The 15,179-nt window shown below is 36.6% G+C and overlaps 1 protein-coding gene across 1 annotated transcript; it reads right to left on the bottom strand.

The window, feature by feature from the left end:
- Positions 1 to 866: 866 nt before the first annotated feature.
- On the bottom strand, positions 867 to 14,860 carry LOC142358619 (four and a half LIM domains protein 2-like). Its single transcript, XM_075410069.1, has 6 exons — positions 14,467 to 14,860; positions 13,670 to 13,861; positions 6,421 to 6,595; positions 3,083 to 3,252; positions 1,873 to 2,059; positions 867 to 1,483 (listed from the first exon to the last, which is right to left on the bottom strand). The coding sequence occupies exons 1-6, from the start codon at positions 14,479 to 14,481 to the stop codon at positions 1,116 to 1,118; spliced, it is 1,107 nt and encodes a 368-aa protein (XP_075266184.1). The 5' UTR covers positions 14,482 to 14,860; the 3' UTR covers positions 867 to 1,115.
- Between the last annotated feature and the right edge of the window lie 319 nt (positions 14,861 to 15,179).

Genomic DNA, 15,179 nt, shown 5'->3' on the forward strand with positions numbered 1-15,179 from the left:
TGTAATCAATTGTTATCTAAAATTCGCTCAAGTATAAGGGGCCTTGAGCAAGTAAAACAAAACTATCGTCAAAAAAAATTCGCTCGCTTACAGAATTGTTTTTCACACCGCAATTTCTCGCTCTCTAGAAAACAGCGATATGAACAAAAAACCACTCTCTTTTCGCTCCGCTCTTCCTTTTTGTTCAGCACCAAAATCACTCCAAAATTTTTCACGCGTTTCATTTCCCGCTTCAAAAATCACTCCAATAAAATTGATTTAAAAAAGGACTTCTCCAATACTCCTCTTCGAGTCGTAAAAAAGACAGCGCCCTAATACAATTCAAATTCTTTGAATTGTAAGACACCGCCTCAATACAATTCAAATTCTTTGAATTCTAAAAAAGGAGAGCGCATAAATAATAGCCGTTTGAGAGGCTGGCGGCGGCTATTCATAAGACACACACGCTTACACTAATTTCTAACTTTGTTCCAGAGCAATTAAAAAGTTGCGGCATTTGTAATCACATTACGCAAAAAAAAATACAGTAACCACGCGTAATAGATTGAATACATTTTTTTGGTTGCATTTGAATAAAATTTCCTATCATCAAATTGTCACAACAAAGCAAAAAATCTTTTGATCAAGCTTCTGCTACAATAACCGACAGTTTCCCTATTTGACAGGACGGACACACCACCACTATATAATGTCTTCCGAACAAGAAGGCTTAACGACACATTCAATCATCTTTGATCGAATAACACTGGAAAAGATTTCAATATTGTGGCCCTAGAATTGGCCAGCTTGAACATTCATGATTCATAAACCCTGACTATTGATAGACAGAGTAATATTCCGGTTCCAGGTCACGGGAGAATAGCGCATAAAATCAGTCATACTAAATTTCAAGTTATGACAAATGTTGTTTTAATTACATTAAATAAAACATACATCTACAATCCATGCCCCCAACCAATCTCTAACGCAATTAACTCAAACATTAACATACAAAAACTGTTTTACTTGTTATTGACCCAATTAGTTTACAAATTTTGCTCCGAGGAGTAATTACAAATTGAAAGCTGTCCCGAACACGTCTTGTTGCTATCTGTACAATTTAAATGCTAAAATGATTAGAATCTCCTTCCAAACTTGGATCCGACAGATGACTTTGACGCCGGTTCTTTCTTGGCCGGGGCTGGTTCAGTCTTCTTACTCGCTCCCATTCCAACCCTCTCGTGCGATGGCTGCACAGTTTCGTTTTTCATGTGAGGCACTTCCGCCTGCTGAGCCTGCGACGTCTGAGGGGGTGACCCGGATCCCCCTGTCTCCCATCCTCTCTTCTGGAAGCCACATGGCTGACAGTATATCTCCAGTTCATCTCCATATCCCTCTGCTACGAAGTTGACTCCGACTAAGGAAGTGCCGCACTGTTTGCAGTTGAAACACTGACAGTGCCACTGTGACTTCTCAAATATGATATACCTGTTGCCTCCGATGCCTAAAAACACATACATTCCATATTAATCGATGTTGGTGACCATTACAACATTTATGACCATGACAATGAAAACTAGATATTTGTCAATTCCATTTTTCTCATTCTTCTGATTTTCTCAACTTTCTTCTCATTTTAAAAACCTGGTCTTACAGTAAGTATATAGTAAAAAAAGAGACCAAATCAATTCGAGCGAGTCATTCAAATTTTATGCAATTGGAAACTTAAATCTGACAATGAAGTTGCTAAGAATTGATAATAATCAATGCGGCAAAAAATGTTGCAAATTAACGAGAAAGGCGGAACTTCAACTTTTGATAGTTAAAGTGTCAAAGGCCTTTCACCCAATCATAACAGGTTGGCTATATAATAACTTAAATTAGAATGGTCACCTGTGATTGGCTCTTTGCAGTGGAAGCACTTGTATGCGTAGTGGGCAGCAAAGCACTCTGCACAGATGGGGTTCTCATCTTTGAGGGTGAATCTCTGTCCGGCCAAGGAGACTCCACATTCGAAGCAGACGAAGCACTCTCTGTGGTAAGGCTCCAACTTGTACGTCACTCCTCCTGCTTTGATCGGCTACAACACATCACTCGACTTATTCCAATAAAAATTTATTTATCTACCATTTGCATATCCAATATTGCAGTTGCAAGAGCTGCTTCTACGCAGGAGCTCATGTCTCGTTTAAATTATCAAAAACTGGATCTGACAAACTACTATAAGTAAATTGTTTCATTTGGCCAGCTCTTAGCAATGCAATCCAGGTCGTTATCGACTAAAACGTAACCTAATGGTGGAAGAACTGCTCTCGAACGCCAACTGCCATAGCACGATATGAATCCATATTCAGTCTAAGTGGTTAAGGATTGATGTGTGTGTATGACATGTAGGAGGGTGAACTGGAGATAAGTTGAGAGATGAAGGGGGGTCAAACTTTCAATCTGAGGGGGGAGGGGAATCCTCCGGGCGTTACCTGTTTATCCCGTTTTTGAGGACGAATAGTCAAATTGGCCACAAGAATCGGTCAAGCAAAAAATCCCTCAAAAAGACCACAGGACTAATATAATTGCTACAAACTTCGTTTGAGAGCAATTAAAAATACAAAAAAAAACAAAAATCTCCACAGTGGACTACAGTATCTAGCTCATTTAACAGATAATAGCTTTTAGATTTTAAACAAAAGCTACCAATCATTGGTATGATTGCTGTTTGATTAAACAAAGAAATATATAGCTCTTAAAGTGGTCATAAAAAGAAACAATTTCTTGCAAAAGACCTTTATCAACTTTTACGAACCTCAATTTTAGACTGGTCCAAGAAAAATCGAAAAATGACGAAACGCGGAAAATTGCAACAATTTGGGTTCAAAAACTTCTAAAAATGATCTTCTAGCATTGAATTAAGGCCTTCCCAGTAGCTTCACCACTCTAAGCACGTGAAGTACTAAATGCGGCCAATGACCTGAAAAAAGGTGTGAAAACATCGTAAAAAAACAGCGCACCAGTACATTCCAAATTCTTTGGATTCTAAAAAACACTGTCTCCAATAATAGCCGCTATCGCTTCGCAGCTATTAATGATAAAAGTAGAGAAATGGTACCTCTGTGCATTTTGTGCACTTGATTGCGAACAGCTGTTCCCAGCATGCCTCGCAGTAGGGCTGGTTGTCCTGTGGGTGGAAAGCCTCCTGTCCAATGACCTTGTCACAGTTGGTGCACGTGAAACACTCCTTGTGCCACTCCCCTCCATTCCAACTCAGCTTCATTGAGCCTGCAATTAGTTACATCACACACATCCTTTCAACAACATTGAGTCATAAACATCTAGGTTTTGTATAATCGAGGTATTTTTTAAGTTAGTGCCCAATCAGATGTTCAAATTGGTAACAGTACTTTCTATCTTTATTCTCCTTCTTTTCCACTTGAGTAACCTTTATTTTATCTCCCCACTTAATAGGCAATCGAAATGAAAGTGCTTGCGATTAACAAATCAGGTCAAATACGTAGCTGTCCATATTTGTAAAACATCTTTTCAGAGGCAAAGTAATACATGTACTTGTGTTCAAACTTTCACGCTCAATAGATACACAATATATAACACTTTATCAGTTACTGTCATGAATGGACATCAACTAACAATTACATTTAAAGATTCACTTTTCAGCGCAAAAAAGTACAGTCTTCCAAAATTAGAAACATAGCCGGCAAATAGCCGGAAATTAGACGTCGTTGACCCGCTCGACGCCCATTGTGATTGAAACAGAAAAAGCAAAAATTAAGAGATTGACAGAAGTGTCAAAGTGTTCTTATTTGGTGTGTATATTCTGCACATTTGGTTAGATTCTAAGATTACACTTAACTTGGCTTCTAAACTGAAGGCTATTAAGCATAATACTAATGCTAGACAGCAATCGCTTTAATGAACTTTGAAAACCTAATGCAGTATGATTTAGTGACCGTGCTTCATATGTTTATCCCGTTTCTTTTGATTTTGCTCTTTTAACTTTGACCGTATTCACTACATTACGTAATTCAATACGTGAAAGACTTTAAAACCAATTCAGTTGAGATGAGTGAAGTAAGTTAGAAAGCGTGAAAATCGTGACTTATACGAAAAAGCGACTTATTTCGTCAAGTCATTGTAAAGTGATTTATAGTCAAGCGACTTATCGTGACTTAAACGAAAAAGTGATCAAAAGGTAAAGCGAATTTAAAAAAAACATAGCAGGAAAAGTCCTGACGTATAATTCAAAGAATATTCATTGACTAAACAATAAGCTAGACCTAAAACGGACTATGAGTGAATTGGGAAAACCATTTCGAAAAAAAAATCAGATCAAAAAATAATAAAAAAAGAAAATCAAAGTCCAAATGCCGCATGTGAACAAAAAACCACGAACGGGAAAGCAAAGTTTTTTTCAAACAATTTTCTCACTCTACTTTAAAATTCTAGTGAACAAATTTCACGCCGCAAAACTACTCGCTTTTTGGCTCCACTTTCTCTTTGGGCGTGACCACAAACACTACAATTTCACTTCAAAAGTAATGAAAATGTGTGAACAGATCTTAAAAACAGCCGAAGAATTAGGGAACCGACTCGAAGAGTCATCTTCGTGAAGGAATTACCTTTCAAATCAACTGGTTCCTACTAAAGTGACTACTAAAATCGAAAAATAAAACAGTCAAAAAATGAAGATAGCCAAAAAAGCCAACCGAACTAATTACATTACTCCTATATATAAAACAAGCCAATTTTTTGTACGCAATTAAAAATATCAATACGCGAGCAGCAAACGTCAACCCATGTTAGGCTCTCAAAACTTTATTTCGGAAAGAAAATTTTGAATACTGCGAGACATGGCCAAAAATTGTTCTAAAAAATTATCAATTTCCGAAAGTTCTCTCAATCGAAACATTATTTTACAATATAAAAACAGTAATCAATTGGTAACCAAATAACCTTTGTCGCTTTAACAATAAACATTAGTTGTTGCTTTAAAACACAATAAACGCGATAAAACTAAACAAAGACAAAAAAATTATCAGACTAAAGAGAAAGAACAATATTCAAACGCAAAAATGTGTATGTTAGCAAAACCAAGCCCTAAGATTGATAAATTTCATCTCGATAAAGGCACGGCGCATAAAACCATAGATCTTAGGAGAATGTTAGAAAGAAAACTGCTAGACTGTGGAGAAAACATACATTGTGGAAAGATAAACATGAACCGACAAATTTTTCTTTATGGGTGCAAAAAATTTTGACCCTACCGGGATTCGAACCACTGACCTCTCGATCGATTACCGCCCCCACTAACCACTGCGCTACGAGTCACTTACTTTTGCTATGATGCAACCAATTTTATATTAGCAACTTCGGAGCACTAGAGATCACTCAAAAATGAAGAACGAAAGCGTGAAAAAGTCACTTGAGAAGTCAAAGAATGTTCTAGAAGATAATCGAAAAAATTGTAAATCGGAAACATTAACGCACACACGTTTACAATATTGCTTCAAACTTTGTTCGAGAGCCATTAAACAACTCGAAATAAAAACAAACATAACCGGTTTGAGATGGTTGCATATTCATGCTGCATCGATCAAAATTTGCTTCTACAATAAACCAAGTTAAAATAACAAAATTTTGGCCAAATGGACGAAAGCACGGCTAAAAACTGTCATCTATAAGCGCCAATCTCTCAAAAACTCTTTTCAAAGTCAAAAAGTCATTATCTGAACGCAGCACATGAACAGAAAACTTCTCTCGCTGAGAAAAAGTTAGTGCACACGGCAATTTTACTCACTTTCACTATTAGGTCAAAACCCCGCCTGAACAAATAGTACTTCAGGTAAAAAAAAAAGCTTAAGAAAACCAATACTTTTTTCGAGTCGTAAAAAAACATAGCGCCCCAATACAATTCAAGTTCTTTGAATTGAAAAAAGAAGAGCGCCTAAACAATAGCCGTTGATAGGCTGACGGTGGCACTTAATCAATAAAAATACAGATTTTTCAATGCCAATAGAAAAGAGTTAAAGCTAATGCTTTCTCCGTCAACATGTGTGTATAATAGTTTTGACTCTATGACATTCCCCCTTTCACATATGCTTCGAAAAGCAAGAGGATGAGACATGCAATCAATTTGGAAGAATTGGTATTTGACAATTCACATCTGCAGACGTGATAGAATTTTTCAGGCGCAGATAAGAATTAAAGAATTTGAAAGAATTCAAGCGCCTGAATTAAGTTGTCATTATATTACTGGTCAGCGGCAATATTAAGCCACAGCTCACTTGCGCTGTAATCCATAAATATTTTACATATTACATTTACAGATACATCCTGGTTTGGTTTGGCCGCCATGCCACACCTTACCGCATGCTCGATGTGTGTCCCTACGACTGCCCAATAGAGCTAATGAATATGGCAAGATGTCATTACCAGCTTTGAATGGCTGCCCACACTTTGTGCATTTGGGAGCAAAGTTGTTATCCCAGCAGTCTCCGCAGAAGAGCTTGTCGTCTTTGTATCCGAATGTCTCGCTCACTAGAGACACTTTGCAGTCTGAGCACTTAAAGCAGGCCTCGTGCCAATGCTTGTCTTTGAAGGCCAAGTCCTATCAAACAATGCAACAAACCAACATAATACACTTCATAGTAGAATCTTTTGATTCGAGACCACGTGATATTGGAGACATCCATAAACCAGGAGGAGTTTCAATCTAAGATTTTTGAACTAACGTCGGCAGAATTGGTCTCTAGTGGGTCCGAATTAAAGGTAGCTTGTCTTACGGGGATGTAGCTTGTTTCCCTCAAGAGCTAGTTTGAAATGATCTCTTAAACCTTATTGTACATCCGTACTAAGATTTGAAATGAAACCGATTGTGTGAAAAAAATGAAACCAATTTTGGTTCAATTTTAGCACTACTGTATACAAATCACTTCAATTGTCTTATATCATGCATGTGAGCACTTAAGAATACGCACAACGCAAGAAGTCGAAAATGACACCGACAATCAAAAAGTTAGCGCTGAAAAAGACACACAGAAACAAAACTTGGCCCAAATTTCATTCGAGGGCAAAATAAAAATTTTCTGTTTTAATATTAACACAATATGATTACTTTGAACAGAAGATATAATTTTGTTCATTCGAGCTCACGAAGAGGCTAAAAAGACCCTTAACAGCTAAAAAGACAAACAATTTAAGTTTTTTCGAGTTGATGAACCCTTGCAACCCAAACTCAAAGGCAAGAAAAACGCAGAAAAACCGAGCTCTCTGGGTTACGGGTGGACTGATGTGCAGGGGCTGAGGTTTGGAGGGGAAGTGTGTGTGTGAGGAGGGGGGGGGGGGGTAGGGCGCGAAGTGGGGGGAGGGGTAAAACTATAAGCACCGCCCTTCACACCGTGAATTTATAATTCAAAGTTTCCGTAAACCTCCAACTAAAAAAGGCGAGTTTCTAGAAAAGGCTCTACGAAAACGGCTCAGCAACCGTTCTCAGTTTGCCTAATTTTGATTTGACTTTTAGTGTTAAGCTACAACCATTTGTGTTTGGCGTCTCAGATTTGTGAAGAAGAGAAAAATTTCGATCACGCAAAACGGAAAAAGTCAACGGGCGTAGAACTCGAGGTTTAGAATAAGTGCTTGAAATTTCGTTCGAGAGCAATTAAAAACATACCCTGCAGATAACCGGAAAATAGCCACCATTGATTCCCGATTGAGATTGAAGGAACAGCAAAACAACGATAAATATTGATTGTTGTACAAAAGAAATTAAAGTGTGACCTATTTCGATTGGATTTTGAAGTTAGACATACTCCTGTTTCTTAATGAGAGATGCAGGGGCTATTATTATGTCAGAACGCTAAGAGATGTTACCTAAGACGAATACAGCAAAGTTGAAGTAGCCGAGATCTAATATTGGGCTTTATGGGTTTATCCCGTTTCTATTTTGATTTTGTTTTTCGATACAGATTCTGGTAACTTTAGATTGCTTTGTTGAGCAACTGCTGATTAAAAAGACGCTGAGCAGAACGAGCGAAGAACGAAAATAGCCTAGAGAAGTCATAAAGATTTCATGCAAAATATCGAAAAGGCGGCAAAATAGGTTGAAGCGAAAAAAAAAATTTTATTCAAAGAATTTTCATTGATTAAACAAAAACCTAGAACTAGAATGGACTATGATATGAATTGATTGGAACAACAATTAAGGAAAAAAAGCCGATCGAAAAATCGAAAACAGCAAAAATCGCAGTCATATTGCCGCATGCGTAAAAATCCAACTGTGAAAAAAAACACTTCCTTAAAAATCTCACGCCGCAAAACCACTCGCTTTTTTGCTTCACTGCCTGTTTCGGCGGGACCAAATCATTACTTCAATTTGACCTCAAAAGTCATGACAATGTGTGAACAGATCTTATTTAATTTAAAATAAAATTTAAACCCTAGCCAACCACTAGCTGACAGAACTATTAACTTTATAAAACCATTCAATTTAGAACGAAAAAATATGTAAAAAACACCAGGGAAAAAAATTAATTCTGAAACTTTTTTCTTGGAAACCTTTAATGAGTTGCAACTCCAATAATAAATTGCCGGGTACAATTCAAATGTGTTTAACAAAATTCAAGTTATGAAAAAAGGAAACCAGCGATAAATTTCGAAAAGGGGAAAAAGGAGAGCGAACAAAAGTCAAAAATTAAATTTTATAAAATTCTCTAAAAAATGCGAAGTCTAAATAGCCTTCTCAAAACAATTTGATTTAAAATGCTTTTATTCATTAAGCAGCCACGCGACACTCAAATGCAATTAAAAACTTAAAGCATGAGAATTGAAACCTACAAAAAGCCTGCAGAATTGATTAATTTATTTTACGAAAACATGTGCTATCAAGCCTTCAATTGTTTTCACTTGATGATAATAATCCTTCCACCAAACTTAATAAAACAACTCAATATGACAGAACATTCCAAAAGTTAGAAAAAACAGAAGAAATAGGCAAACGAACGAAAGGCTATGCAATTTAATTCGGGGGCTGTAGCCTAGATAAATTTATCTTTATGGGTGCAAACGTAGTCGACCACGCCGGGATTCGAAATATGGACCTCCCCATCCCTCACCAGAAGCAGTGCCCACTCAGCTATCAGGCCCTTGTTGCTAGGCTGAAATCAATTTATTTTAGCAAAAAGCTTTATTTCGGAGAGAGCGATAGAGATCGCGATAGAGATCACTCAAAAATGATGAAGGAAAGTGTGAGAAAGTCACATGAGAAGTCAAAGAAAGTTCTAGAAGAAAAGCGCAAAACCGTCCAGCAAAAAATTTGCATACAAAAAGACCACCACGTTTACAGTAATTGCTACGAATTTTGAGAGCAATTAAAAAACTTCAAAAACAGAAATTAAGCAAAAAAAATGTTAAAATTTAGCCTATTTACTACTAAACAAATTTCAATTGATAATAAAGAAGAAAAAAGTCAACGAATACAATTAAAATTGTACATAAAGCTCGAATATATGATTGAGATGTTCAAAAAGCACCGAAACAAACACCTGCAAAAATGGTTTAGAAAACCACGGTATCCAAAAACGTAAAGTAAAAATGCGTTCAAAAAGCCGCAAGTGATCAAAAATTACACTCGCTTAGAGAAAACATTTTCACACTTATTTTTCGCTCTTTCGAAAGCTGAAATGGACAAAATTAGCTATAATAGCTTTCGCCGCTATAATAGCCGGCTGAGAAGCTGAGGGTGGCTATTAAATAACAAGAACTCTTATTTAAACATTATCATTCTTTTTCTAATTTTTCCCATTTTTTTTAAAAAAAGTATCTAAGTCTTTGAACTATCTCTGAGAACTCTTTTCAAAAATGTTGGCCAGATAGTGAAATTTAAATAATGGCATATTTACCTGGGTATCAACTGTATCAGCAAGGAATGCTCTTGGCAATCTAGCAATTTGAATTTGCTAGAAAATAAGTAGTTACCTCGCTTTCACATGGTACTGCTGATTTTTCTCAAGGTTTGTTAGAACTTGTTGATTTGGTCCGGTGAAACAAAATGCCTCCCTCGCATAAATATTCGCAAACGAATATAATTGAAACGAGCCAATCAAACCATGAAAAAAAATGCTATTCTCTTTTGACAGAGACAATTTCTCTCGACTTAAGTTACTTTCCGATTACGAGTAACACCCCATCAAGCAAACCACAATTTTGAAATCGGAAACAACAATTGATCGCGATTGACTGACGCAAAGAAAAATTAATAACATTTTTGGCATTTCTGCAAAAATGAGCTAGCTAAGATTTTTCTAGCATTGAATTACTAATGCACGATTCTGCCTACTAGGAAGTGAATTAACTAAGAACCTGACAAGCAATCTTGTGTCATGTGCGAAGTCAAACTGACTCACCTTAACGAAACTCACGCCAATTCTTACTATAGATGCGGTATGAAAAAACAAAACAACATTTTGCACAACAAAATCATATCTCTTTCGCTTCTGTTCCTGTTTTGGCGAGACCAAAATCGGCACTTCCAAAATCACCACTTCCAAAAAAATTAAATAAGAAGTAGAGGATATCATTACTTCACTTAGGTCCGTAAAGACAGCAACCCGAAAAAATGCTATTCGTCGAATTGTAACAAAAAAGCAGAGGCCATTATAACTCGCTCAGCCACAGTTTTCACAACCATTAAACATAGCTGGCAGGTTGCCAGAAAATAGCCGCAATAGATTTGTAGACCGGCAGTCTCAAAAAAACAGTAAAAAAGACAGACCAAAAAAATTCGTCTTTTCATTGAAGGCTGATCTGTTATATTTTGAAGTTATTGCTGCCTCTATTAGCTGATCTCAAATAAACTTCATTTAGAGTGACACACACCCATTTGACCTTATCTCTTTGAATTAAAGTAAATAAAAGTCAATTTCAAAGTGAGGAAGTCATTTTTGAGAGTGAGGTAAGTCAAGTGTGACCAAAAATTTAATCACGCGCATGAACAAAAAAACTCGCTCCACTAAGAGCGAAAAATGACGTCACACATGCAATTCAGTTGAAATTGCATGAACGAATGAACAAAAAGTGGCTGTGACGTCATATGGTCGTAACAAAAATCATGACGACGAAATAAAAAAAAACCAAGAGAAGGCCAATAATAGCCCAGCTATCGCTGTGCGGCTATTAATAAAATAATTTGCCAGTACAGGAGTTGCCAAGTTGGCGCAGAGCAGATTTAATTGCTAGTTATGATCTCTGAAGCACTCTTATCTGGGGTTATTTCCCCTCCATTAAATTTTGCATGCCTCTAAAAAATCATTTCCTTCGAACCAGGGTTCACTATCTCGGTCGCTTGCATTCTTGGCGGTCAAAAATATAGAAATTGAATATCTAGAATGGAGGTCTATCCTATTAAAAATTCCACAAGTTTTAGAATAACTCCTTGACAGAATATACAACAGGGAGGGGTAGTAACGTCACAAACTTATTTCTCTTAAATGGAAAAAAGGTTATACCAAGCCCTGTGTTCAATCCTTGTTTTGAAAATGTCGAGACGTTATAACACTTTAATTAATTTTTTGATAACAGGTAACACGCGTATATGTCTTCGTGCCTCTCTAGTTATATAGTTACGCTCTAATCGTAAAAATTGCCTTACCAAATAAAATAAGTTGGTAACTGCACGATTGAGAACTATACGAGGTTCTTAATTCAATTAAGTAAAAACTTGATCAACAAATATGCTGAAAACAAGATTGGATATGGCGTGAAGAGCACGTCGGAGCTCACTCAACAACCCAACCAGACGGTGCTCACTCAACAACCCAAGATCTATTGCCTATAAGGAACCTGTTTAACCGCAGAGAGTAAAAATGTCTACCTGGCTCACCCTTCCATACTACATAAAAGTCCTACTAGTCAAGCCGTCTACAAATAGGCAACCCTATCTTCAGAGTGACGCATTCTAAATCGTCTCCAGGAAGGAGCGCGGCCGATTCAAACTCTGAAATATAACCCGTCTTTGATGATACACACAGTTGTCTATGCTGTCCTCCAGGGTCCTTTGTTTATCTTAACCTACTTATTGATTGGTTGATCGCAATAACTTATAGTCACACAACTAAGCTATATCTAAAACATACCCGACAGATTGCCGGAAAACAGCCGCCGTTGATTCCCATAATCACGATTGGGATTGAACAAAGAAAAAAATAATGACAAAAATAATTCTTTGTAGAAAAGTTTAAAGTGCGAACTATTTTGATGTCATTTAGTAGCTGAACCTACTCCTGTTTCTAGTGAGACGATATAGGAGCTAGTATCAATACCAATAAGCATTCGAGATGCTAACTAAGACTTATAAGAACCAAGTTCGAGAAACAGGCATCTAAAACTGGGCTCTATGGGTTTATCCCGTTTCTATTTCTGATTTTGTTTTTTGCTGACTCTGTTCATTTTGAATTGCTTTGCTGAGCAACTGCTGCCTAAAAACACGTTTGAGCAGAATGAGAGAAGAGTGAAACTAGCCTAGAAAAGGCAAAAAAATTTCACGCAAATTGTTGAACAAGCTGTAAACTAAGGTAAAGCGGAAAATTTTAATTCGAAGTAAAAAAAGAGCGCTATAATAGCCGGCTGAGAAGCTGAGGCGGCTATTAATAAATGAAGCTGTACTTATTAAATAATTAGGTTGAGGTACCTAATAAATAATCATTTTTTGGTACCATTTTTGGTCCTATTGGTGATGACTTTAGTCCCTAATTTGGACGGTAAGCATTTTTTCTAGGGTGACGATTTGAAGGCAGATCTATAAATTAATCTTTATCAGAATCAAAAATTACCGAAAATTGTAATTTTTGTAAACTTAGAATTTGCTTTTGTTTTGGAAATAATTCAAGTTGAGTAATAATTTAGTTCCCGTTATCGTTAAATTTTTGATTCCTGCAAAAAACAGCTCACTTTGCCCAAAAAATTGTAGGTAAGTGCTTATCTCAAAACCCATGTTGGCAAGTAACATTGAAGACATTGATTTAAAAAAAGAATTCCTAGCAATTAAGAGAGCAGAGAAGACAGTGTTTAATCCCAATTCAGCAGTCCGAATTACCCGGCTGGTTAATTGAAAAAACACTTGAACTCCAATGTCACATATATTATACCGTGGCAAGGGGTGTGTATAAATAATAACGATAACTAACTGAAAAAAAGAACATGGATTTCAGGAAAAATTTAGATCACGAAAACTTAAAGTCTCTCCATGACAGGTCTCCATACCGTATATTATGAGAACAGAGGAATTTCCTAATGAAATGTGCAAATATTTTCTTAACATTCTGTAGCTTCCGGTTTTTCTTAAAATCATTTGATATTATCAAGTCATTTCATGAATTCGCTGCACTGACGAAAAACAACTTCTTAAGTAGTCAGTTTGACATTTGAGTACAAAATGAATCTTTCTCGAGCGTTTGCCTTGATGGTATTTCATTGTTGGTACATTCAAATTATGAAAAGCAGGGTGTTTCATTGAGAAGATTTTGAATAGATACAATGTTTCTTTTGTTTTCAAGAGATACTCGATTGGCAGAATCTGGTATTGTTATTTCAATTTTAATGTTGAGTCGAACTTTCTCCGCCTCACACCTGCCCTAATAGCCCAATTCAACTGCTTTTCGAGTGATATTAGCAATAATTGCCTACTAACTTTGCTGTCAACTGAGATGATTTGTCCGCATTCTTCGCACCTGTTGGCGAACAACTCATTGTAGCAGTTCACACAGTAAGGATGACCCTCTCTGTTCACGAATCTGTGTCCATATAAGGATGTGTCACAGTTCCAGCAGGCAAACTCCTGGGCTGACTGCTGCTTTCCACTCCCTACTTTATTTGCATCATTCTGAAAGATAAAGCAACTTGTCCATAAGCTGACAAGATATATTGTGAGTAGGATCTGTCAGATATTCACAGCTCCCATTCACTCTGATTAAGTCTTAACATTTCATTTTTATTGGAATTGCGCTGAATCAAGTACAACTAGTATCCAATAGTATCTTGTAAACTATTCTGCCACTTATGTATAGCACTGCAAGTTTTTTATGGGCTTGATTACCTGATGCTCTGTTACTAAGAGATAGTATGGAAAACCAATTACTTCCTCGGAGATAGTACAGATATCAGCTAACAAATTCTGCTTGAATGCTCAATTGTACTTGAAGCTTATAAATGAAATCAGCCAAGTTGTAGCAAGTTTTGCACCTTTCAAAGCAATTTTTTAAACAGTTTGTTCAGTTAAGAACATCATCAAAATTTATATCACGAGAATTCAAAAACTAACAATTATTCACAATCGCAAAATTTTATAATGCTCAATTAGAATCGCAAATCGAATGATCAGTTTATAAAAATTTACCTCTAATTTATCGTCTCAATTTCGGCCTCGTCAAAATATTGAAATATGAATCTGGGTTTTCGGCACGCACTGCAACTTTTTAACCCACTTACCTCAACTAGAGCCATACGTCGCTTAACCGATTCCTCAAATTGTATAACAATTACAATTTAATTAATCGCAAGAAACTTGAATAATATAACTACGTAACTGCTAATATCGACAATTTGTAATACTCTGTATCATTAACTAAAAGTGCAACCAGTTTACAGAAGGGCAATCGAACGAACAATGAAAACAGTTCAAAAGTGTGCGGTTCAGCTGAGTTTCATACTTTGTTTTCAATATTGCCTTGTTATAAAACGGAGCTCGCGACAACCAGTGGGCAAACACAAAATGAATACGCCTGATCTCCAGATACTTTCAGAAGCTATTCATTGCACTCTGTCGTCAATATTTCCAACATATTTCAAATCAAGAAAACCAGTTTGAAGCCAGAACCTATTCCACTGTTAGTTATAATTGGGACCAACACTGAAGCAATAGCGTACCAAGCCCGTGTAATACAACTCTCCGGAAATGTTGCGACCTTATGACCCTTCTTATCACCTATTTCGGAAGCCACCAGGTTTGCCGTTGAACTGAATGGCTGAACTAAAGTTGAAGCAGGTCTAATAAAATTATAACCAAAGTGAATTGCTAAGACCAATTATTAACAAAACTATACAGCCAAACATTAACTTCTCTTTAAACATTCTGACAAGTATTCAAATTCGGCTCCTCGGTGGTAAATCTTGATCAGTGCAAAATCAAGGCATTCACTTAA

Source organism: Convolutriloba macropyga, chromosome 2 (genome assembly GCF_964194025.1).
Source record: "Convolutriloba macropyga chromosome 2, txConMacr16.3, whole genome shotgun sequence".
In the NCBI taxonomy this organism is placed as follows: domain Eukaryota; kingdom Metazoa; phylum Xenacoelomorpha; order Acoela; family Convolutidae; genus Convolutriloba; species Convolutriloba macropyga.